The following is a 26852-nucleotide window of genomic DNA, read 5'->3' on the forward strand; positions in this document are numbered from 1 at the left end:
ATGAATATTTCTGGAAACGTATTACAGTGCCAGTTGTTACTACTGCAAAAGCTATTGTAGGAGCCATGCATCTGTTTTCTATCTGCATTGTATTCTGTGTTGTGCATTTATTATGTTTATTATGGTAACTAGTCATATGGGTGGGGGTGTGGTATAGCGAAGTGTTAGATGCGTATTATTGCTTGTTTTAGGCAGTTCAGAGCTGGGGACCACCAGGTGTCATATCTTTTGACAGCTTAACTTTGCTTAATAACATTTGAAATTGCTTAAAGTATGTTTAATATTGCTAGGTTTAATTACTTAACTTTCATCAAGATGTATGTTTTGCTAGTTACCAATAAAGGGTCAAACGCATTTTTTTCAACTATTCTGAACATTATTGTTGGATTGATCACAGGGCACATCATACAGATAACCCCCTGTGCTTGGTCACTAGCAGTGGCATTGGTTAGTTTGAGTAGCCGCTAGAGCTATGTTTTAAGCCATATTGATTTCTGGAAAATTACTACAGTGGATTCTGGTTAATTGGGGCATCTGTTTATTTGGGGTAGAAAATAGCCAGGATTCCCTTCGTTTATTTGGCACACTGTTGTTTAATTGGGACAGGAGACTGTTGCTGAACGGTTTCCAACTAGCATCAGTTGCGTGGATTTGTGTAACCTCCACACTGTGCTTAGAGCGAACATTTTTAAAATAGCACCAGTTCTGAGTGCTTGTGTTATATCCGTTTGGATTGATTCAAAAAGCAGTGATTTTTTGATAATTTTGTTTTTTCTTTTGACTTAAAAAAAATTCTTAAACCCTTGCTAAGAACATAGCAGCGTACCCTGGATGAATTCCTCCGTTAATAACTATTAAGAACTAACAGTTTTATAGTACTGTAGTAGTATTAGTCGTGTTCTGATTTGTTTTGTATTTCATTTAAATACATAAGTTGTTACTCAATTAATAGTTTATCTTTTTATACTTTAATTATTTCCATGAAACTTCAGCTTACTGGGGCAGCGGCTTAATTGGGCCAAAATGTACTGGTTCCGATGTGTCCCAATTCACTGAAATCAACTGTATTCTAAACTTCATGCAAATCTTTTTACTGTTGTCCCCAAACTTTTAATTTCTATAGTGAAAAGTTGATGCTATCCTCTTGGCATCTAAGTTTCCTATGAAATTGAAGGAATTTGTGTCTAAGCTCTATGAAATGAGTTGAATTATATTGCAGATACTTACAATGTGTTTAAGATCTGTGTTAGTTATGGGAAATTGGATCTTGGCACTGGTGACATTACTGATTCTGGAGCTACAAAATAAATGAACATCCAGCAATCTGTTGCTCTGTAGCTTTGCTAAATTCTTAAAATTGCCAATTTAGTTAATTCAATTATCTTGAAATTTCCATTACTTTAAAGATTTATCATTTTTTCTGCACTTTTGATTTCCATTACACTCATTGGATCCATTTTGAAAAGGTTAAATTGCTGAATCAAGTTTGGCTTCTAAATAGGGGAAGCCCTGAGCATCTCCACAAATGGCCGAGACAATCTTTGGACTGAAAAGTCGTGTCTTCCAGTTCAAAGCTGTCAATTTTTCATCACCTCTCAATTCCTGTGATGTAGCGAAACATTCAAAACCTATTGAAAAATGAAATGATTAACAAGCAAAGATGAATTAAAAATAACCTGAAAAGAATTAAAATCAGAAGAGAAGTTTTCAGAATAAAGGAAATTACAACCAACATGTAATTAAGAACATGTAAATACATTATTCTTTCGTCTCTTCTGAGTAACCCTAATGTCCCTGTTCAGATGAATGGCTTGCAGACCCACGAAAAGTCAAACCTGGCACTGAAGCCCTGACCAGAAACACACCTTAGCTGATGGGGGGGTTTCACTAACTTATTGCTTTGCTTGCTCCCTGAGGAGGTGTGACAAATGCCCTGTAATAATGTGCTAATAAGTTTGGTATTATTGACTTGGAGAAGGTTGAGCTGAAATCAAGTTCAAGTTCAGTTGTTATTTAACTGTACATGTATACAGTTAACTGTACATGTATACAGTTAACTGAAACAGTGTTCCTCTGGGGCCAAGGTACAAAACACAGCACGAGTATACACAACTATAATAGCAGTAAAATGTCAGTCACAGAAAATAGAGCCCAAGTGCCTGAATGGCATGGCCTGAAGATTGATGGTGTGTGGGATGTTGTCCTTGAGCCATGTTTCTGCAAGAACAAACATGCAGCAGTTCGTCATTACACGCTAGTGCAGCCGTAGAAAAACCGAGCGAAGCCTGAGCTTGCTAGCATTTCCATGTGGAGCAAACGCATTTACCAGCAGGTTCTGGCTCATTGTGCAAAAGTGAAGTCATCCACTTTAAATCTGAGAAGGAAAAGGACTTGGGTGCCCAAATATGCATATCACATCACTTGATACTCAAGGCTAATGAAAAACTAATCATTATAAGATTTCTACGTTTGGTTTAATAGAGGGCATGTTCAGAGGAGGCCTGGGAGTTTGGAACAGGAATGGCAATATCTAAGGCTTAGAAATGTTCATAAACACAGGGGAAATCCAGAGTAACACAGAAAATACTAGAGGAAGTCAGCAAGTCAGGCAGCATTTATATTAAATGAATAAGCAGTTGACATTTCGGGTTGAGACCCTTTATCAGTGTTTAAATGAGATGCAGAGTTTTTTTTTACATTTCCTTGTATCTTAAATGGTTTAGGGATAATCAAGGTATTTATACTGATTTAATTATTTAGTAAAGAGGATATGTAAAACCTGTCCTTTTGAGGAGCTCTGATTAATGGAGTATATTTAGAATTGGAGCTGGGCCATTTAGGATTAAAGGCAGGACGCTCCTCCTCTCTTGTATAGTGCAAAATCTCAATTGTCTCCCTTACTGTGCTTCTCACACTCACCAACAAATCCAGAAGCAGTGATGTCAACTGAATATATGTCAACTAAATTTTTATTTTTATATCTAAGGGACATCTATGTATCTATATTTAAGTCTATATCTAATTTGTCAAAGGTGCATCCGCATTTGATTAGTTGTACACCAGATTGTTTCTCTCTTTAACGATTTTACAATTGTTATTTTGCATCTTTTCCAGGACAAACATCATGATGCTGCTCATGAAATTATTGAAACCATCCGGTAAGAATTGAAGTTAAATTCAAGTGATTTTCTACAACTTAATTTTAATTCTCTTTTCTAGATATCTCTTGTAATTCAGCGATTGTCCCTGCTAATAATTAGTAATTGTAATAAATCTGAATTCTTAAAAGAATCAGGCTAAATACGTCATAAATGGAATAAGCACATATTTAAAATAGTACTTCTGTCTGCCCTAGGCACAGATGGTTGTGATATATAATCTCAGTTTGATGAAATTTTTTAATCTGCTTCTTCTTGACACCATTTTATATCTTATCTTGAGGTTAGAACAATTTTGTATCATTATCTGGTGAATTGCTTACTGAGCTGCTTTCCCAGTTGAGCAGATAGATGCACTCTTCCAACAAGGCTCCCTACCAATAGCAGTGTGAATATCTTCACCTAATAGGTGGTGGCAGCTCATTACTACCCTTTTCAAGCTGTTATGAATGGGCAATACATAAACTAAATGTAATGGAGGCTTGGAGGTCTGTCCATGTGTGTGGGAGAGAGAAAAAGGGGCTTCATTTGATATTGTATGTGTCCTGTCATGTGTGTGGGATAATGTCAGTGATATGATTGTAGTTCTGTGGGAATAGGAATAGAAGGATGGTAATCTCTATATTTGACTGTGATTGAATGAAAAAGGCAAGTGGAGTCTTAAAAGGACAATATTGGAGAGGTGGCAGAGGAAATCAAAGGATTGATCTTTGTGCATTATCCTTTGTTGTTTGGAATTTATTTGTGATTTTTGTTTATCTCTTTCTCTCAGTGAGGACATCTGTTTAGATCGGGTTGGTCTTCTGATTGTGTTGGAACTACTTAAATCAGAAAGTCATTAAACATGAAAATAGTCGGACAGAATTGGAAGGCTGAACCTTGTGTTTATTTTATTTCAGATGGGTTTGCGAAGAGGTCCCTGATCTTAAGCTTGCTATGGAAAACTACGTGCTAGTGGACTATGATACCAAATGGTAAGGATATTATTGATGACTTGTAATTTTAAATTTAATGAACATTTAACCATTTTATTGTGAATTGTGCTGATGCTGAAGGAATGCACCTTATTTTAAAACATTTCTAGTTTACAAGTACTGGAAATGAAGGTAGTTGGAACAAATTTCAGACATCCATCCTAAAATTTTTAAAATAGCAGTTGACTGGTTTTTCTTCCCATAGGTGTGGCTTGACCTCCTGAATATTTGCAGTATTTTCTGTTTTTATTTCAGTTTTCCTGCATCTGCAATTTTTATTTTGATTTCCCAAAAAAAGACATTGTTTATTCTAAAGAATGAAGCCTGCAACTCCCATTTTGGAATGGACAGATCTAACATTCTAAATATATTGTTTCTTGATTATGTAGTTGCTGATAAAGTTTATGTAACGATTCTCTAATATGAAATGTTTACTTACGAGCTCTTAATATGAAAATTTCAATGGTGTCTTGAGCAATTAGTGGTAATAATGTGAATTGAATTACATCTTTAATTAACATAACCAATTTTGTATTCATTTATTATTTTCTTAATTTTTGTGTTTCGGGGTACGGGGGACATGCGAGATGCAGGTGATTTGTGGACTGTTTTCCCAAACTAAGAACAATTTCATGCAGTTCAGAGATTGAATTAGGAGTGGGTTTTTCTTGCCAGATTGCACTGGGATTGGGTGGTTTTCCTTATTGGAGGACCTTTCTGCATTTAGGGAGGAAATATTTATTAAGGGAATATGGATATTGTTGGAAATGCTAGCATTTATAGTCTGTCCTTAATTGGCAGTGAACTGAATGGGTATATAACGTTTAACTGCATTTGTGTTGGAGTTGCATATAAGGCAGAAATGTTAAGGATGTCATATTTCCTTGTCTGAAGGTCATTAGTGAATAAGATGGATTTTGGAACTGTCCATTGAAGCTTCATTGTCACAGTTAGACTTCATTCCAGATGTTTTTCATTACTTGAATTCATATTTCATGGGTGGTGGTGTATTCATGCTTGACTAAACGCCAGTGATCCAGAACTCTGGCAGCTAATTTACCTGTTACACTATTACATTTAATTGAACCCAAGGCTCCTTTGCATGATTTGACAGGTTTTTGGTCATAATTTTAGATATATGACATTGCAATAAAATTGTGGTGTGGATGGGGGTCCTATTCTCTGGATGTTTAGTCCAGGAACACAATCACTTTGTTCCTATATCTGTATGTAATCCATTGTATAGTCTGCACATTTCTATTAGTCTCACATTATCAATACTTGGTTTCAATTTTCCCTGGTTACATAACCCTCCCTTTGACTTTATAAATTTGGTCAGTGTCTGGGCAATTGTGGGTTTTGTTTCTTCAACTGACTTGTATACTGTCTGTATAAAATTCTCCAAAACCCCTCTGTATTCTGGATATTGAAAGTTTATTTTTGTAGGTTAAGTGGGTTTCAATGATTAAGTTCAGTGGGTTTGATGTTAATGCAGTAGTTTCTTCACTGGCTTTTAATTGAAACTTCAATTCAAAGCAACACACACAAATTGCTGGATGAATTCAGGTCAAGCAGCATCTATGGAAATGAATAGACATTTGACGTTTAGGGCAGAAATCCTCCTTCATTTCCATAGATGCTGTCTGACCTGAATTCCTCCAGCATTTTGTGTGTTGCTTTCGATTTCCAGCATCTGAAGATTTTCTCATGTTTATGATTGACTCAATCCAAAGGATGTTCTCTGTTTAATTCCATCTTTCCTTTCTTCCTTGATTTCCAGCTGTAATTTCCTACTCAACATATGATTGCAGGAAATTTGTTCTCAGCATAGACAATATAGGACTAGGATTTTACAAAGAAATGCATGCATTTTTATAAAGTGCATGGGAAACAATAGTTATGTTCTTGGTTGATCAAGTAAAAAGATAAATTCTAGTTTGGGTTCCTTCTATTGTACACTCCATTAATAGAAGCAGATAAGAGTGAGTGAACAGCACACAAAATGCTGGAGGAACCCGGCAGGTCAAGCAGCACCTATGGAAATGAATAGACAGTTGATGTTTCAGGTTTCAGTCGAAGTTTTAGTCCAAGAAACTTCATCAGGGACTGGAAAGGAAGGGAGAAGGTGTTTGAATAAGAAAGTGGGGGAAGGAAAGGAGTACAAACTGGAAGGTGTTAAGTAAAGCCAGGTGCATGGGTAGGCTGAGTAACCTTTATATATGGCCCAGAACGTAGCTTAGATTACAACTCAAGAAACCCATGAGGTCTTTCTGGATTTGAAATGCATGAATATGCTGCTTGGTTTTAAACAAATTTCACTAACTGGAGCCTTAATTTGAATACATCTCAAAATGGTTTGGTTCTGATCATAGGACTTGATACTATTTTCTCATGAGCTCAGTCTGGTTTCAACTTCATATCTTAAATTTAGGTCTTTAAGTTTCAAATAATCAGAATGTTTAAGTGATGTTTTTTATGTACTGCTAAATTAAGATTCCATTTTATTATTGCACATTAAAGTTTAGTTATTCCCTATACAAAACTGAATGTTGTAGAAATAGTGTAGGAATTTCTACTGTAATAATCGGTAGCATAGTGGTTAGCATGACACTATTTCATTCGGGTGTTGGAGTTGAATTCCTGCTGCTGCCTGTAAGAAGTTTGTACATTCTCCCTGTGACCATGTGGGGGTTTTCTTGTGGGTGCTCTGGTTTCTCCCACAGCCCAAAGGCATGCTGATTGATAGGCTAATAGGTCATTGTAAATTATCCCATGATTAGGCTAGGATTAAGTTGCGGGGGGGAGGCGGGGGCAGTTCCTGTGCATTATGGCTCGAAGGGCCAGTTCTGCATTGTGTCTCAAAATACTCATTGCTTTTCATGTTAAATGTTTTTTTTATTGTTTATACTGCTGTACTCTAGCTTTGAAAGCATGCAAAAGCTATGTGAGAAGTATAACCGGGCCATGGATAGCATTCAGCAGTTGGTAAGTACATCAACTATCGACTTATTTGTAGCGGTAGGTAACTGTTACAACTGAATTTTTCGAAAAAAAAAAGTAAATTTAGTCTGTTCCACATTCGAGCTGAAATCTGCCTGAAAACATTTACTTTACCCAAGCAGCAAGGCTGATCAATACTTCCACCCACTAACCCACCCCACCGTACCCCCAACCACCACTACTTTATCATTTCCTCTCAGAGTCGCCTCATGTACAGACACTCCTGTGTGTAGCATCACTTTATGGACATGTAATCAATCTATGTACGAGGGGTGATTAATAAATTTGTGGCCCAAGGTAGAAGGAGTCAATTTTAGAAAACCTAGCACATTTATTTTTCAACATAGTCCCCTCCTACATGTACACACTTAGTCCAGCGGTCGTGGAGCCTACGAATCCCTTCTTTGTAGAAGTGGTCCACAGCAGGGGTGATTGATAAATTCGTGGCCTAAGGTAGAAGGAGATTATCTTCAAACTTCCTGCATTATTACTCAGGGTTGAACTGCACGTGCATGTAACAAGAGCATCTTGGACCTCCAGGTGGTCCACAGCAGGGTGATTGATAAGTTAGTGGCCGAAAGTAGAAGGAGATGAGTTATGCAGCTCTCGTTACATGCACGTGCATTTCAACTCTTTGAGTGAAAATGCAGAAAGTTTGAAGTTAATAACTCATCTCCTTCTACCTTAGGCCACGAACTTATCAATCACTCCTGCTGTGGACCACTTTCTGGAGGTCCAAGATGCTGACTCCTACAAAGAAGGTATCCGTATGCTCCACGACCTCTGGACTAAGTATGTAAATGACCGACTGCTGGACTAAGTGTGTAAATGTAGGAAAAATAAATGGTCCTGATGAAGGGTCTTGGCCTGAAACGTCGACTGTACCTCTTCCTAGAGATGCTGCCTGGCCTGCTGCGTTCACCAGCAACTTTGATGTGTATTGATTGAAAAATAAATGTGCTAGGTTTTCTAAAATTGACTCCTTCTACCTTAGGCCACAAACTTATCAATCACCCCTCATGTTTACATTTATATTTATTGATTTTTGTGTTTGATTTCTTTTTTTATATGCTGCATTGGATCTGGAGTAACAATTGTTTCGTTCTCCTTTATATTTGTGTACTGGAAATGACATTAAACAATCTTGAATCTTTGATTTTGGTTTTGCTGCCTAATTACTCTATTGCTTCACTTCTGACTTTTTTAGATCTGTTTGTTACAATATGCATGTATCTCAATTCTAACAAAGAATACGATCCAGGTTGTAGATGTGGAGTGTGACTTGATCTGGATGTGTCTGTATTGTGGACTGAGTGGGGTTTAGTTTTGTTTTTGATTGTACTTTTTTTTAATTTGGAAAGGTTGAGAGAAGGAAAGGCAGATTCTGAAGGAAATCATTAATAAGTATCGAAATGTAAGAATCAGAATTTGATTTAATATTGCTGGCAAATATCATGAAATTTGTTGTTTTGCAGCAGCGGTACAAATGCAAAAGCTCTGCATTATAATAAGAAATATATAAAAAATTGTGTAAATAGTGCAAAGAGAACAAGAAAAGAAAAAATATCCAAAGGTTTCAAAGCTACATTTATTGTCTGAGAAATGTATACAATATACATCCTGAAAAGCTTTTTCTTTGCAACCATCCACAAAAGCAGAGGAGTGCCACCAAAGAATGAATGACAGAACCCCAAAGCCCCCCCCCCGGCTCCCCTCCCCCACTAGCAAAAAAAGAGCATTGGCACCCACCACTGAGCACTCAAGCATGCAGCAAAGCAACAGCAAAGACACAGACTTGCAGTACCCCAAAGACTACTTGTTCACTGGTATTTGACATACCACAGGCTCGCTCTCTCTCCCTAATAAGGGAGAAAGAGGTGCCTCAGTTTCACAGTGAGAGGGGAGACATAACAAACAACTCGCTGGTTTACAATGTTAAAAGTCTGTTGCGTCGCTTTTTCTGAACTCTGTGCCCAAAGAGGTCTCTAGGCACACAACCATAGATCTTCTGACTCCCATGACACATTGATCTCCTGCCAGGACACCAACCTTCGATCTGCCCATCTCCAGAGCCATGAGATCTCGGACCTCCAAAGGCGAACTAATCTTTTAGGCCATGTCCTTGGAATTTCAAATAATGACCAGTGGTGAAACCCTGAGAGCGGGTCCCATTCCCACAAAGAACTGAAGTCAGCATGTAACTCCAGGTCAGGGTCTTCAAAAGAACCCTAAAAGTGAAAAATAGAGATATTAAAGATGGAAAAAGAGCTGATTCCAAAGTTGCAAACAAAGGAGTCGCCGTTTAGCTCCATCATGACTAAGCTCTGCCTGCAGTTATAATTGAGGTAGTATTCAAGGGTTCTTGTCCATTGTGGAGGAGAAGAAGCTGTTCTTGAAACATTGAGTGTGTGCCTTCAGGCTCCTATGCCACCACTTTGATGGTAGCAATGAGAAGGAAATGTGTTTGGCTGTTTACTTGGATGCATTTAGTGAGGATCTCCTATGGGGTGGGTTATCAAATGTTGGAACCGTAGAGGTAAGTGCTTTTCCAGATCTTGGCAGCAACATAGTGCCCTTCCTGATTCATTTTGTACTTCGATTACTTCCTAAAAAAGCTTTCTTGTTTGGGATTGATTAGAAATGGAGAGATTGCTCTGCATGGGTATTATTTCAGATTAAAACTCATTGAAAGTTGTTACAAAATGTTTAATTAGTGGGAACTTAATGGCTGTTTTGGTTTCTTGCCTTTTTGGAGAGCAAAAACTTGAAGTTATCTTTAGCATGTTCTTTCTCAAACTTAGACTATTTTGTTCACTTATCCCGATAGTCACTAATATTCTTTGGTTCCTCGTTAAGTAGTACCTCTATTTATAATCTTCATGCTAATTTGGAAATCCATCTATGAACACACTTCCTTATTTCAGTGGCTTCTATAACTTGAAAAGACATATTTTTCTCCACTAGTGAATTTTAATCAATTTGCCATAGGCAAACACTAAATGAGATCCTAATACAGTACCTATAAAAAGTATTCGCCCCGGGAAGTTTTCATGTTTCATTGTTTTACAACATTGAATCACAATGGACTTAATTTGACTTTTTTGACACTGATCAACAGAAGAGATTCTTTCATGTCAAAGTGAAAATGAATCTCTACAAAGTGATCTAAATTAATTACAAATATAAAACACAAAATAATTGACTGCATAAGTATTCACCCCTTCAAGTCAGTATTTAGCAGGTGTATCTCTGGCAGCAATTACAGCCTTGAGTCTGTGTGGATAGGTCTCTATCAGCTTTGCACATCTGGACACTGCAATATTTCCCCATTCTTCTTTACAAAACTGCTCAAGCTCTGTGAGACTGCATGGGGATCGAGAATGAACCATCCTTTTCAAGTCCAGCCACAAATTCTCAATTGGGCTGAAGTCTGGACTCTGACCTGGCCACTCCAGGGCATTAATTTTGTTGTTTTAAGCCATTCCTGTGTAGTGTTGGCTTTATGCTTGGGGTTAGTGACTTGCTGGAAAACAAATCTCCCAAGTTGCAGTTCTCTTGCAGACTGCAGCAGGTTTTCCTCCAGGATTTCCCTGTATTTTGCTGCATTCATTTTGCCCTCTACCTCTAGAATCCTTCCAGGGCCTGCTGCAGTGAAGCATCCCCACAGCATGATGCTTCACAGTTAGGATTGTGTGTTTTTGATGATGTGCGGTATTTGGCTTATGTCAAGCATAGTCTTTAGTCTGACAGGCATAAAGCTCAATTTTGGTTTCCGCAGACCATAGACTCTCCTTCCAGTTGACTTCAGAGTCTCCCACATGCCTTTTGGCAAACTCTAGCCAAGACTTCACAACTTTTTTTTTTCAACAGTGACTTTCTCTTTGCCACTCTCCCGTAAAGTTGCAACTGGTGAAGCATCTAGGCAACAATTGCTGTATGCACAGTCCCTCCCATCTCAGCCACTGAAGCTTATCTCCTCCGGAGTTGTCATAGGTCTCTTGGTGGCCTCCCTCACTAATCCTTTTCTTGCTTGGTCACTCAGTTTTTGAGGATGGTTTACACAGATTTACAGCTGTGCCATATTCTTTCCATTTCTTGATTGACATAACTGTACTCCAAGGGATATTCTTCGAAATTTTTTGTTATCTATCTCCAGAGTTGTGCTTTTCAATAAACTTTTTGCGGAGTTGCTTGAGTGTTCTTTTGTCTTGTGGTGTAGTTTTTGCCAGGATACTGACTCACCAGCAGTTGGACCTTCCAGATACATGAGCGTTTTTACTACAGTCATTTAAAACCCCTTGACTGCACTCAGGTTTCCAAAAACAGTTCTCAATTTAACTGATAATGTGAATTCTAAAACCAGATGGCTGCATCAGTGATGATTTGGCATGTCATATTAAAGGAGGGTGAATACTTATGCAATCAATTATTTTGTGTTTTATGTTTGTAATTACTTTAGAGATCTGTTTTCACTTTGACACAAAAGAGTCTTCTGTTGATCGGTATCAAAAGAGCCAAATTAAATCCATTGTGATACAATGCTGTAAAACAATAAAATATGAAAACTTCCAAGGGGGTGGTGGTGAATACTTTTTATATGTACTGTATATAATTCTCTCCAAGCTTTGAGGTGCTTTGCCTTTCTTTCCACTTTTTGTTTTAAGCTGCTTTTGAAAATCTAATTCTTTGACCAAGGTATATTTCATCTAATAGTGCTCATGTGAAGCAACTTGTGACTTCATTGACCAAGGTATATTTCATCTAATAGTGCTCATTTGAAGCAACTTGTGACTTCAAAGTAAATTTATTATCAAAATACATATGTCACCATATACAACCTTGAGAGTTGTTTTCTTGTGGGCATTTGCAGTATATACAAAGAAACATAATAAATCAGCAATAAATATCAAGTACATAAGATGAACACAGTCTCTGCAAGTAAGTCCATTGCTGTGGGAACTGTTCATTGTGAGGGTGAGTGAAGTTATCCCCTCTGGTTCAATAGCCTGATGGTTGAGTGGGTAATAACTGTTCTTGAACCTAGTGTGAGTCTCAAGGCTCCTGTACCTCCTCTCCAATGGCACTAAGGAGAAGAGAGCATGGCTTGGATGGTGGGGGTCTTTGATGGATGCTACTTTCCTGCGACAGTTCTCGATGTGGATGTGCTCAACAGTGGGGAGGGCTTCACCTAGTCTTTTTGTTATTCTAGCAACACACATAAATACAAGTAGTTGTTGGTTTGCAGGAGTAATAGGAGATTAATTGAATTATTTTGGATATAATTCTGAATGCATTGTATTTATTGTTATTTGTTTAAATACTATTTTGTGTTGTATAGAAGTTTAAATGAAGCAACGTGTAAACTGGTTGTGTTTAAGATAAACTGTGCGCACTATACCTGCACAGGTACAGAAATGTAATGCTTCTAACAATAGTGTATCTTCTACTTAATAGTGGAAAGGAACAACACAGCCTATGAAACTGAATACTCGCCCTTGCAATGGCCTGCTACGACATATTCTGCAACAGGTCTACAACCACTCAGTGACTGATCCAGAGAAATTGAACAATTATGAACCCTTTTCTCCAGAAGTTTATGGGGAAACATCATTTGATTTAGTTGCTCAAATGATTGACGAGATCAAGATGACTGAAGATGATACATTTGTTGATTTAGGAAGTGGTAAGAATTGTCAAAATAATGATGGGGAAATGCAGAAGGCTTGCATTAAACTGATTGCATCACTTACCCAAGTCAACAGAGAGATTATATAGGGAGAAAAAATAAAATTTCTGAATTATTTCATGACTGTATAACACTTAGTCAGACCATAAGACATAAAAGCAGAATTAGGCCATTGCTCTGCCATTTGATCATGACTGATTTATTCTCCCCCCCCCCCCCCCGGTCCTTCTCCCCGTAGCTGTTGATGCCTGTATGAACCTAGAAACCATCAACCTCTACTTCAAGTATACAGAATGACTTGGCCTTCTCAGCCATGCATAAGCAATGATTTAGAGATTCACCATTATATGTCTAAAGAAATTCCTTCTCATCTCAGTTCTAAAGGGACATCTGTGTATTCTGAGGCTGTGCCCTCTGGTCCTAGACTCTGCCACTAATGGAAACATCCACCCCCTGTCCACTCTAGGCGTTTCAATATTTGGTAGGTTTCAGTGAGATTCTTTCTCATTCTTCTAATCTACAGTGAATACGAGCCTAGAGCCATGAAATGCTCCTCATATGACAATCCTTTCGTTCCCAGGATTAGTCTTGAAAACCACCTCTGGACCCTCTCAATGCCAGCCCATCCTTTATGAAATATGGGGCCTAAATCTGCTCACAGTGCTTTGGATAATTGGATTTTTGTGTGGTTTTATTTGTTTAATGCTGACTGATTTCTTTCACTTGAAGGAGTGGGTCAAGTCGTGTTGCAAGTTGCTGCAGCTACACAGTGCAAGCATTACTATGGTGTTGAAAAGGCAGAGATACCTGCAAAATATGCTGAGGTAAATGCAAAACAAAGGTGGTTCTTTTCAAAGTGGGGGCACTTGTATAATCAAAGTGGGTTAGACATTTGGAATTCCTACAAATGGTAGCTAATGCCAGGCCATTTGTTAATTTAAATCTGGGAGTGATGAGATTTTTGTGGACCAAAGGTTTTATGGTATTTGGGAAGAGAAGGCGGGTATGTGCAGTTTAATATGTTGCCAGTATTTTATGTTGCTGGGTCAAAATACGGGACCACCTCCTCTTCCCTTCTGCAGTTTAGAAGCCATCTGACCACGACCTTCTCAAGTTGGGGATCAGTAATTAACTCAAATTCCTTGAATGAAAAAAATATTCTGATCAGGTCTGCTCTAAATGGTGAAGCCGTCTTGAGTTAATTGGCTAACTCCTGTGTGCTATAATACATTATTCATGGTATTGTTTTTCTCTCTTACATAGGCAATGGATATAGAATTCAGGAAATGGATGCGGTGGTATGGAAAGAAATATGGAGAGTACACTGTAAGTGTGTTTTATGCTAAGCTTCAATCCCAACCTATAAAAATCAATTCAAGTTCAATGAAAGTGTTTTCCTGTAATTAGAATTTTTAACCTGCATGCTGAAATTGGTTAAAGATATGCAGTCATATTTTTACCAGTATAAGCGCCTTGCATTATAAATTTACCAAAGTAGATTTCCATTGTATCTAAGTATTGTTATTTGTTGTCTCTCCCATTTTATCTGATTCATGCTTAATCTTTCATTTACAATGAATCAAGAGGTCCCTCTGTTAGTCATGTACCTAAAACCTTAGTGATTTGGCTTTCCTTGTATTCTGACATTTAAGCATCTTATTGTTTTATTATTCTGGCCTGTGTTTAATTGCTTTAGTTTCTCAGCTTTGTCCTTTTGGGTGAACTTACGACAAGAGAGCTATGCAGGATTTGGGTTATCATTTTTAAATGTGTGTGTGTGTGGGAAATTGAGTCCTTGGTTGCCCCTCAATTTTGGCAGTGCCCTTTCTGCTGTCTCGTCATCTTCTTGACATTCTTCCCATTTATTGTACTTTGTTTTTGCAATTGATTCCCTTTCTGTTGCTTCCTGACCTCTTGTTTGTTCGGCTTCTGGGATTGTATCCTTGTTAGTTTGCTATCCTCCACCATTACAAACTTGTCACATGCATTTTGCACTCTTGGGCACTTGCATTCATTGCTAGTCTTCCATTAAATTTGAATCCCTTGGTCTGCCAGAGTTTTTTGTCTTGCCTTAACAGATATGTTCAGTTCTGTCCATCTTCCAACATATTCTGTTGCTCTTTTTGGACCTCTTGTATACACTTGTCTCATTGGTTCATCATTGGTGCAGCTGTAGAGAGAAGCATAGAGTCTATTTAGCTTAAACCTGTTCCATTAATAATGTGGATTACTGCTGTTGGGTATTGCAGCCAAATTTTGAGTTGCTGTTTTCAAGCAATTTCCAAATCTAAGACCTTTCCATTTCTCAATATGTGCCATATTTTTGACAGTCTTAATTTTGCCAATTCCTCTTTCCAGTTTACCTCCAAACTGCTGTGATAACTTTTCATATTGGTTTGCTAAGAGAATATCACTGGCTTTTAACTAGATTGTTTTGAGATGCAGTTATGTATGCAAAAGCAGACAACATAGTGTGTGAGTAAGAAGTTAATAATTTTTATTTTGGAATCTTCTGAGAAATGCTGGAAAGTTATCAGGAGACCTCCCTCGCGTTCTTTAGTTTATTCTCAGCTAAACAAATACAATGATGCTTTGTGTAATATACCAGAAAATGGCATCCACCTGCAATGAGGGATCCTGCCTTTTTGAGGCATCACCTTTTAAAGATCACCTCGATAGTGGGGAGGTTAGTGCCAACGACGGAGCTGGCTGAGCTTGTACCTCTCTGCAGCTTGTTTCGATCCTGTGCAGTGGGCCCTCCATATCGGGCAGCAATGCCACTAATTAGAATGATCTCCATGGTACAGCTGTAGGAATTTGCTGGAGTCTTTGGTGACAGACCAAAGACGTATCAAATTTACTTTCATTTTACGTATTTTTTATTATATTATTTCATTGAATATAATTTTACTGGCAATTTTATGTCTAAAATATAGATTGACAATGCTTTCTTCACTTGCAAGAATGGATTATAACTTTTCCAGATTCATAAGTTATTGTGACCATTGTAAAAGTGGGCGGTTTTACAATGTAAGAACTGTAAACTTGACCCCACTATTGTTTGGTGAAATTCAGATTTCTTTGTCGAGGGGTTTGAGGGGAAAGAAAAGGACTTCTGTGCAAGGGTCAGTATAATATCCTAGTACTTCCGTTGTAACATTAAATTTTTTGAATTTTCAGGTGGAAGTAAAATAAACCAAGATGCTATTGAAAAGCCATATGAGGAAACAATATTTTCTAAATCCATTGCTAAAGGATTTTTTAAATGTGAAATTCTTGGTAAAATTTAGGTTATGTATTTTTCTGAATGTATAGGAAAATGTTATTTTGTTATTTTAGCAGTCTTTTGTTTCTTTCAGCTGGAGAGGGGTGATTTCCTTTCTGAAGAATGGAAAGAAAAAATTGCCAGCACAAGGTGACTGATCCAATAGCAATATATACATCTCAATTTGTAATTTATTTAGATTTATTATTGCTGTTGTGGTTTGTGCATTTATCTTTGTAAACATGAATCACAGCTTCACAGGGAAAGCTAGCACTATTTCAAACAACTTTGCTCATAAATTGCTCATTTGCATTCAAAGAAATTCTGCACAATTTCAACAAATCATGGGTAACATTTTTCACACTATCACAAAAAGGTATTCCTGGAAATGAATAAAAAAAAAGCCCTAATTATGATGACCCAGAAATTGGAGTAAAGAGAATTTGATTTTGAATCTAATCCCCTGAGAGTTTGTCATAAATCAGGAAGTGAAAACCATAAGACCATAAGATATAGGAGCAGAAGTAGGCCATTCAGCCTATCGAGTCTGCTCCTCCACTCAATCATGGGCTAATCCAATTCTTCCAGTCATCTCCACTCCCCTGCTTTCACCCCATATCCTTTGATGCCCTGGCTAATCAAGAACCTATCTATTTCTGCCATAAATACACCCAATGACTTGGCCTCCACATCCGCTCATGGCAACAAATTCCAGAGACTTGCCACCCTCTGACTAAAGTAATTTCTCCTCATCTCTGTTCTAAATAGACATTCTTCAATCCTGAAGTTGTGCCCTCTTGTCCTAGAATCCCCTACCATGGGAAATAACTTTGCCATATCTAATCTGTTCTGGTCTTTTAACATTCGGAATGTTTCTGTGAGATCCCCCCTCATTCTCCTGAACTCCAGGGAATACAGGCCAAGAGCTGCCAGACGTTCCTCACACGGTAACCCTTTCATTCCTGGAATCATTCTCATGAAAGTTCTCTGAATCCTCTCCAATGTCAGTTTGGTGGCATCCGTTAGTCTCGCAAGACCATGGATCTGCGCCTGGAAAGTGTTGCTTCAGTTTGTGTTGGTAGAGCAGCGTCTGTTGTGAGGGGACGCTGGAGTTTCCTCTCCAGGGTGCAGGCCTGGGCAAGATTGTATGGAAGACTGGCAGTTGCCCATGCAGCAAGTCTCCCCTCTCCACGACACTGATGTTGTCCAAGAGAAGGGCAAGGGCTGATACAGCTTGGCACCAGTGTCGTCGCAGAAGTTGCCAGAACAAGGTTGAAGGCAATGTCGGACTGCCTTAGGGACTCCAGCTCTGAATTTGTCCTCAGGGTTTACTCCCAAAGCCTTTCCCATGAGTGGGTATGGTTGCAAGGCAACGGAGGTTTGAAATCAGAGTTTTCCCTCTCTTTGAAGGACTGCCTTCCCAGGCTGATGAGCTCCATCTACCCGAAGCACTGGTTTTAAGGCGCCTTTGCCCTTTCTCCTGTCAGTAGAAACAGTTCCGCGGAGCTTAGAGGCTAAGCCACACGAGAAGTCAGTATATACTTTCTAAAATAAGGAGCCCAAAACTGCACACAATACTCCAAGTGTGGTCTCATGAGTGCCTTATAGAGCCTCAACATCATATCCCTGCTCTTATATTCTATCAAAGTGCATGACCATACACTTTCCAACATTCTATTTCATTCATTACTTCTTTGCCCATTCCCCTAAATTATCCAAGTCTCTCTGGAGGCCCTCTGTTTCCTCAACACTACCCGCTCCTCCACACTTTGTATCATCCGCAAATTTAGCCACAAATTCATTAATGCCATAGTCCAAATCATTGACATACATCGTAAACAGCAGCGGTCTGAGGACTTCCAGGTTTTGGTTGGTTCATGATGTATGTAAGGTTAGGAACTCAGCTGTCATTATCCATTTTATACCTGTTGACTACTCATTGAAGTGATACAGCCATCCATGTAGTTGATCTAAATGTTAGTAGTGCTTCAAGTTGACCTTCCACTCCATACGTAGAGAATGGTGGATGGCAAATTTGTGCCATCCCTTGCTGCTGGGTGTTGTCTATGGGGGAATTTGTGGCATCCTGGCTGGTATTGCTCACATCTGAGTGATTTTATTTTAAAGACCACTTGAAGTGTGTTAATTATGATTTGTTTCCCTGTGTTTCCTTTTTGAAACTACAATTTTATAATTCCCTTGCTATTTTTTCACAATATTTTATCATACTTTAAGGAGAAGTTAGTATAGCCGCACAAATTCTAAAAACAGTTTATTACTTGGAAGTTTTCATTAGTTAAAGCTTAATACACTTAGTTGACATGCAGCTTGTGATTATGTGTTTTGTTTAGTTTTCCTTTCAAATGTAATTATTTTATTGTTAGCATCTGTTTGGCCTAGCTTGCTCTTTCTCTAGTCTTTTTTTATTCAATTTTTAAATGTAGTGATTTTACTTTGAGGATTGTAGTCCTTGTTTTAATGATTTTCGTGAAAGACTATTTGCCTCTTCAATTTTCAGCTTTTTAATCTTTAAAATTGCACCAGCACTAACAGATCAATGGATATAATCATTCACTGATGACAGGAAATGCTTTATATTTCTTCTGTACCCTAACCTTATAACACTTTTGGCCCATCAGTAGTGTGAACGGCCTGGTAGTTGGAAATTTCTGCCTTTACTCTTCACTTCCTCTTGATGTTTAGACATCATTTAAGATTCTTGTTTAAACTCAAAACATTTGGTCATCTCTGGTCATATCTCCTATTTGGGTCAGTAACTGGTATTTTTCTTCGGATTTTGTTTCCTAATGCTATCCTTCGTCTTAACATTCTTAAGATGTGGAAATCTTCAGATGTATGATTATGAAGACACGTAGTCTTTTATTGTCATTTAGTAATGCATACATTAAGAAATGATACATTATTTCCTCCGGTGTGATATCACAAAACACAGGACAAACCAAGACTGAAAAAACTAACAAAACCACATAATTATAACATATAGTTACAACAGTGCACAATACCATAACTTGATGAAGAAGTCCATGAGCACAGTAAAGTTCAAAGCTTCTCAAATGTCCCACATCTCGTGCAGACGGGAGAAGGAAGAAAAACTCTCCCTGCCATGCCGACCACAATCCGACTCTGAGTCATCCGAAAACTTCAAGCTCTGATCAGCTCTCCGACACCAAGTACTGAGCGTCATCTCAAGTCCGAACAATTCGACCTCCTTCTCGGCTGCCAAAAGCAGGCAAGGCCGGGGATTTTGAGGCCTACCCTCCAAAAGATTCCCGACCACGCAGTAACGACAGCAGCGAACGGGCGTTTCAGAAATTTCTCCAGATGTTCCTCTGTGCTTTCACGTCCATTCTCCATCAAATCAGAATTGTCCATGGCCCCTATTTAACAGATACGATATCATTTTTCACCGGAGGGCTGCGCACACGGAGGTGCGCCACCATCTTCTCCTCCCGCCTGTACTGTATTCTTGGAATATTTTGATCTATATTCCATCCTGTTTCCAGTTCTTTTTTTGCAGCCTTCAAAAATTTGTTTTCTGCTGCAATCAAGAGTCATTTCTTCTTCTCGATTAAATCTTTTAAATGTTTCACGTTTAGGTTTCCTTTCCTGTGATTATCCTTGAACTGGGATTGATGCTGCATCGGTCCAATATTGACCAGTTTTGATTAAGGTCTATAAGTACAATTGTTAATGATCTCATTGTGTTTCTAGAGAACCTTATTTGGACCATCTATTGTATTTGTTAATAACAAGATGTAATCATGTTCTTGGTTCATTGTTTTTGATTCATGTCAGGTGCTCTAATGTAGTCTGTACTGTCTTCAGCTAATAATGTATTAATAATTAATGTATTACCTTGTGTATATTTAAAAACCTGCTTTACTAACAATTTAAAACTGGTATTGAATTATTGGGGCTAAATTATGTTTGTAAGGAATATAAGCACCCATATGCAAATTATAGTTTGAATGCCAAGACTGCAGTGTACATTAGACTGCTCATCACATTGCATGTTTCTAGTATGATATTCATTATTTAAATTATGTACATTCTTCATTATTTAAATTAGCTTCTCACACTAGGTAGTTTGTCCAAACTTTGCATAATTTATTCTTTGAACTCCCTTTTCCTTAAGATATTCAGAAAGTACTAATTTTGATTTTTATCCCTAACAAGTGCTTAATTTCTGTCTTGTTCATTATCTGAACATTGGGATTGCTTTTGACCCCAAAGCTTGTAAGATAGATTTAACTTTTTGTTTGAATTACGTAGAGCCCACAAAGGCATTCATAGTTTAATTCATCCAGGTCAGAAGATTCTAATCTTCACATTGCCTTTGTTATTGTAACTGTAGTAGTTCGACCATAACACATGGAGCAGAACTAGGGCATTGCATAGTAGGGGAATTAAAGGTTATGGGGAAAAGGCAGGTAGGTGGAGATGATCATGGCTGATGTATTTCTTCCTCAACCCTGTTCTCCTGCTGCCTTCTCCCCATAACCTTTCACATCCTGACTTGTCAAGAATTAATCAACCTCTGCCTTAAGTACATTCGATGCCTGTGGCAAAGAATTCCACAGATTCAGCACCCTCTTGCTAAAAATGTTCCTCCACATCTCTGTTCTAAGTGGATGACCCTCTATTCTGAGGTTGTGCCCTCTGGTCCTAAACTCCCCACTATAGGAAACATCCTCTCCACATCCACTCTATCTAGGCCTTTCAACATTTCATAGGTTTCAATGAGATACTACCTCATTCTTCCAGATCCAGAGAGTACAGTCCCAAAGCCATCAAACGCTCCTCATATAATAAGCCATTTTCATGAACCTGCTTTAAACCCTCTCCAATGTCAGCACATCCTTTCTTAGGTAAGGGGCTCAAAACTGCTCACAGTTTTCTAAGTGAAGCCTCACCAGTTCCTTATAAACCCTCAGCATTACATCCTTGTTTCTATATTCTTGTCCTCTCAAAATGAATGTTAACATTGCATTTGCCTTCCTCACCACTGACTCAACCTGGAAGTTAACCTCAAGGGAATCTTGCACGAGGACTCCCAAATCCATTTGTACCTTGGATTTTTAAATTTTCTCCCCATTTGGAAAATAGTCTATGCTTTTATTCCTTCTACCAAAAGTGCATGACCATACACTTCCAGCCTCAGTTCCTTAACATATTCTCTTAGGAGCTGCAGTTCAGTGTACCTACTGCAGATGTGGTTATCCGGGAGCCTAGAGGTCTCCCAGAATTCTCACATCTCACACAAATTTGAGGGTTTTTATAGTTTTTCTGTATTTATTTTTAATTTGCTCTTCTGATGGTGTCAAATCCATTGCAGTTTCGAAAGATAACAGCTTTCACAAAGTCATATCTGAAACAATGCATGTGTTTTGAATAAACCAGAATATTTTGAGCTGTCTGCTGTATTTGGCAATGGCCATGTAAAGAGTAGAAGGGGTAACATTTCAGAACTGCTTGAGTATTTGCAGTTCTTTGTGTTTTAACTTTATGGTAACTGCAAAAGTTTACTTTGGTGGTAAGTTGTTTGGACTTTTCGTTTTGTTACTTAAAATTTCTGCATTCATAACTGTCAACTGGCCCTTTTGTGTGTGGTAAATAATATAAATGTTTTTGTTTGTGCTTTGGTGTGATGTAAAATTTGTCACAGTGAATTGATTTGATTACATGTGTATTACTTTAGGTTACAACTTTGGATGGTTGAAAGATTATATTTTCAGTATTTCTTTGCAGTGTTGTGTTTGTGAATAATTTTGCCTTTGGTCCCGAGGTGGATCACCAGCTGAAGGAACGATTTGCAAACATGAAAGAAGGTAAGAAGTTTTATCTTTTCTCCAAGATTTTGATAATGCAGGATTTTGCTGAGTGGCTCCAAATTGATGGATTTTCTAACAATGAAAGAGTAGAACAGAAATGTGATGGATTTTATTGTTGAGCTTGAAGAAGCTTGTTACAAGATATTCTTCATTGTAACATGCTTTTATATTTGGGTTGAGTTGTTCTCTGATCTTGGCAACTCAACTCAACAGTCAACCACCTGAGCTACACATTTTCTGAATTATTTCCAATGCTTTTATGTGATAACACTGGGCCAAGTAATAATCTGAATTTGGAAAAGTGCTTCATAGTTTGCAATCCTGGGAACACTTTATGTTGACATGGAGTTCTCAATTTCAGATTCATGATTGGAAAAGTACCAAAGGTGATACATAGAAAAGCTCCTTCCATGTAGCAAACAGTTAACATCTGTATTTCATTGCCTGACAAGGCAGTGAAGGGCGATTAATCGGTGGCTTTCAAAAGGGAATTAAAAATATGTGTATGAGCAATGGGTGGGAGAGTAGCAGCAGCACCAGATTTCTGAAACCGAGAGACTGAAAGTCTTGAATAGTGTTCTTTTGTGCTGTTTGATTCAGTGCAATTCTTCAACAGAAGTATACAGTATACCCGGTTTTTAGGTAAAATTTGACTCTGGTTTCTTAAATCAGCATTAGATGTGCTGTGAGTGGCTGCAGTGCTTTGTTAGCTGTTTGGCTTGTCATGAGTAAACCAAGATTGAGAGTAGAGTAATCTGCTTGAAACATTTTAAAATAATTTTTCTTTGCATATGCTTGTTCTCATACTTGTTAGGTAGTCGACTGTGAATGTGCACCTGTTTGGGTGTGTTATACTATCCTCTTTCTCTCTTGTATTTATGCTTACACTTCCATCTCCGTGTACTATACACATTTTATTGTACTACATGCAATCATTGCTTCAGAATCAGGTTTAATATCACTGGCATATGTCGTGAAACCTGTTTTTATGTGGCAGTTATTCATGTCTCTGTCCAAATGCCCTTTGAATGAAAAAATCAGTATTTTTTGTCTCTGCTCCTGAAATGAATATCATGTTGTACTTTTATAGAACTACTTGGTCTGTTTATCCCTCCTATTTATCTTCAATAAAAATAGCCCCAGTTGAATAGCCATGGCGTATGCTCTATCTTTGTGTTCATGATAGATTACTATTTGATGGTTGTTTATGGTCATTTGAATGTAGGCCAGGAGTTAGAACCTCTCTACAAGTTCAACAAGGCTGTATTCAGGGGACACACATCAAAGTTGCTGGTGAACACAGCAGGCCAGGCAGCATCTCTAGGAAGAGGTGCAGTCGACGTTTCAGGCCGGGACCTCTTCCTAGAGATGCTGCCTGGCCTGCTGCGTTCACCAGCAACTTTGATGTGTGTTGCTTGAATTTCCAGCATCTGCAGAATTCCTGTTGTTTGTGTATTCAGGGGTTGTAATTTGCTAATTTACTTAATTGACTTGATTTTGTTTTTATAATTGTCCTTCATTTATCCTTGCCTAACCTTGATTATTCACAAAATTCTATATGGAAAAATGTATTTGAAAGGGTAGGCAGTGGATTTTGAGGAATGTGAGACAATGATGTTTCTTGTCATTTTTACAGGTGGTAAAATTGTCTCTTCCAAGCCCTTTGCGCCATTGAATTTCAGAATAAATAGCAGGAATTTGAGTGGTAAGTTTTTTCATTTGTTAAGTACCTTTTGAGAATGGGATTTCTCAGATATGACTTGAATATTCTAACCCTTTATCCTTCAATCTATTTTGTGAAACTATACCTTTATAAAAGATTAACTTGCATGTATTATGACAAATTTCTGTAGATCTCTGAATTTTTTAATTATTGAATTGGAGGAATGCATTAGTAATGATATTTATGTCTGTCCCAAAGCCCTTTGCTGGACTGAGAAAATCAGTCATTTTCGTCTCTGCTCGTGAAATGAATATCGTTTTATACTTTAATGAAATTTCTTTTCAATTTCATTATACATTCTTACACCACACTAACTGACACAGGCTTGGTATTAGGCCATGTTACTGTCTAGTGGAAACGAGTTGAGTATTTTCTTGTTTTTTACTAATTGAATTCATCTTAGTTCATGGCACAATGTGCTGTAATAATACATGTGGCCAAACAACTTTCTCCTAAGGAGAAAGTAGTAACTCTAAACTTCATACTCCCATTACTGGTTGGATGTTGTCTACCCTGCCCCAAAATTGCTTCAGGAGGTAGAAGAATGTTGAGAAGCAAGTTAATCAAGTTTTTGGCAAGTATTTAACACTGCAATGTTTAATAAAAGGAAAAATTATTGGTGTTATGACTTCTATGAGGAACATTCTATAGAGCTTTAGGAAGTGCAGATGTAGGTAGATCAATAATTAAGTTTGGAGTGATGGGAAGTCAAAAATACAGCCTACTGAGGCTTTGTAATAGTTAGAAAATTAATAATTTAAGAAGGCTTTAGGAAAAATGTGTTTTATTAAAATTATTTATGTGTGAAAGCTTTTCCATGGGTGTGGGCTGGGTGCAAGAGCAGTTACCTGTGAGCTAGAATATAATTGAAAGTCGTTGCCAATTGAGCATGTGCAAAAGAGACATTTCTGACATGTTTGGAAGTCTAGCTGTTAAATCTTTGTATAACTTTAGAGATATTTTGGGGGTTTCAAATACTTTACATGCTGTAAGTGGCAATTTTAAATTTTTGAACATAGAAACATAGAAAACCTACAGCACAATACTGGCCCTTTGGCTCACAGTGCTGTGCCGAACAGGTACTTACTTTAGAAATTACCTCTGGATTACCCACAGCCCTCTTTTCCTAAGCTCCATGTACCTATCCAGGAGTCTCTTAAAAGACCCTATTGTATCTGCCTCCACCACTGTCGCCTGCAGCCCATTCTACGCACTCACTACTCTCTGCGTTTTAAAAAAAACACAACTTACCTCTGGCATCTCCTTTGGACCTACTTCCAAGCACCTTAAAACTGTGTCCTCTTGTATTAGCCATTTCAGCCCTGGGAAAAAGCCTCTGACTATCCACATGATCAGTGCCTCTCATCTTATACAACTCTATCAGGTCACCTCTCATCCTCTGTCACTCCAAGGAGAAAAGGCAGAGTTCACTCAACCTATTCTCATAAGGCATTCTCACCAATCCAGGAAACATCCTTGTAAATCTCCTCGGCACCCTTCCTGTAGTTTCCACATCCTTCCTGTAGTGAGGTGACCAGAACTGATCACTTTTCATTTCCTTAAATGAAACTTGGAGCTAAATCTACTGTAGTTGAGATGTGTTGCTGTCAGTACATCATTGTAGTTAGTAATTCATAGAACTGCTTGCTGCTTTTCATTAACTACTTTTTTTTGAAACCTTGTAAAGACAATAAAAGATTTCTTGTGTAATATTAGAACTTAAAAAGGAATTAATCAAAAACTGTTTATTTCTGTGACTCTTCAAAGATATTGGCACCATTATGAAGGTTGTGGAGTTATCACCACTGCGAGGATCAGTTTCATGGACTGGTAAACCAGTTTCCTACTACCTGCATACAATTGACCGGACCATAGTAAGTAAAATATTTTAGTTGCCAGAAAAGTTCCTTATTTACACACACTGTTTTAGGAACAGCTTTATTTTATTTAGAGATACAATGCAGAACAGGCCTTTCCAGCCAAACGAGCTGCACCGCCCAACAACTGATCTATTTTGCACTAGCCTTAATCACAGGACAATTTGCAATGACCAGTTAAACTACTAATCGGTAATTCTTTGGTCTGTGGGAGGAAATGGAGCACCTGGAGGAAACCCACATGGCCACGGGGAGAATATACAAACTCCTGACAGATGACGCCGGAATTGAACTCTGAAATCTGCCCGGAGTTGTAATAGCATCACACTAACTGCTACGCTACTTTGGTGTCCTTGCTGCTTCCCCTCCACTATCAAATTTCTGAATGGACGATGAACCAACCCATGAACACTAACTCACTATTTTTGCTCTCTTTTTGCACTCCTTATTTAATTTAAAATATATATTTCTTAGTGTAATTTATAGCTTTTTATGTATTGCACTGTACTGATGCCATAAAACTGCAAATTTCACAACATATACTAGTGGTATTAAACTTGATTCAGATTGTAGGATTATTGGTGTCTTGGCGATGGCATAAGAAAAACGTGGAATGAACTGCCAGCGCAAGTAGTGCATGTGAGCTTGATTTCAAAGTTTAAGAAAACTCTGGATAGGTATATGGATGGTAGAGGTATGGAGAGCTATGGTTCAGGTGCAGATCAATGGGGAGTAGACAGTTTAAATGGCTCGGCGTGGACTAAATGGGCCAAAGAGACTGTTTCTGTGCTGTACTTTTCTACCACTCTGACTCTAAAAATCATTGGTTAAAAGTCTTAATTTTTCTCATAAACAGTAACAGTAACTTGTTTTTGAAATATAAATTTCTCATAGGAGTAGATACAGGCATGATGCTTCCCTTGCTTGTTCTACCTCAAGCCAGGGTTCACTTCCTCAGTTTAATTGGTCAGCCATTCAGAAAACTGGTGTGGAGAAATTCCCTCACCCAGGTGATAGTAAATCTTTGTGATTCTCTATGAGAGCGGCAGAGGCTTGGTTGCAGATGATGTTTAAGACCGATTGATTAATTACAGAGTATTAAAGGGAAATTGAAGGTAGCACTGAGTTGGCAGACAAGGTGTTGTTGAATGATGGAGTGGCCAGTTGTGGCATATCTATTTATTTATCACATGTACACTGAAACATGCAGTACAATGCACTATTTGCATTAGCATCCAGCGCAACCCAAGAATATGCTAGGGGTAGCCCTTGAATATTACCACACATTCTGGCACCAACATGGCATTTTCAGCGCCC

At 38.1% G+C, this 26852-nt stretch overlaps 1 protein-coding gene across 4 annotated transcripts in view; it reads left to right on the forward strand.

Moving 5' to 3' along the window:
• Positions 1-26852, forward strand: part of dot1l (DOT1-like histone H3K79 methyltransferase) — a 97129-nt gene that overhangs the window by 23375 nt on the left and 46902 nt on the right. For 3 of the 4 annotated variants that reach the window (XM_063032116.1, XM_063032115.1, XM_063032117.1), the window contains exons 2-11: positions 3115-3158; positions 4058-4132; positions 7054-7117; positions 12587-12815; positions 13548-13642; positions 14082-14144; positions 16178-16233; positions 21853-21932; positions 23572-23640; positions 25426-25532. In XM_063032116.1, the coding sequence (XP_062888186.1) occupies positions 3115-3158; positions 4058-4132; positions 7054-7117; positions 12587-12815; positions 13548-13642; positions 14082-14144; positions 16178-16233; positions 21853-21932; positions 23572-23640; positions 25426-25532 (882 nt within the window). Of the gene's footprint in view, positions 1-3114; positions 3159-4057; positions 4133-7053; positions 7118-12586; positions 12816-13547; positions 13643-14081; positions 14145-16177; positions 16234-21852; positions 21933-23571; positions 23641-25425; positions 25533-26852 lie in introns of those variants that run through there. The other variant, XM_063032118.1, reaches the window with a different exon arrangement.

The sequence above is a fragment of the Mobula hypostoma genome, chromosome 24 (genome assembly GCF_963921235.1).
Source record: "Mobula hypostoma chromosome 24, sMobHyp1.1, whole genome shotgun sequence".
NCBI lineage: Eukaryota > Metazoa > Chordata > Chondrichthyes > Myliobatiformes > Myliobatidae > Mobula > Mobula hypostoma.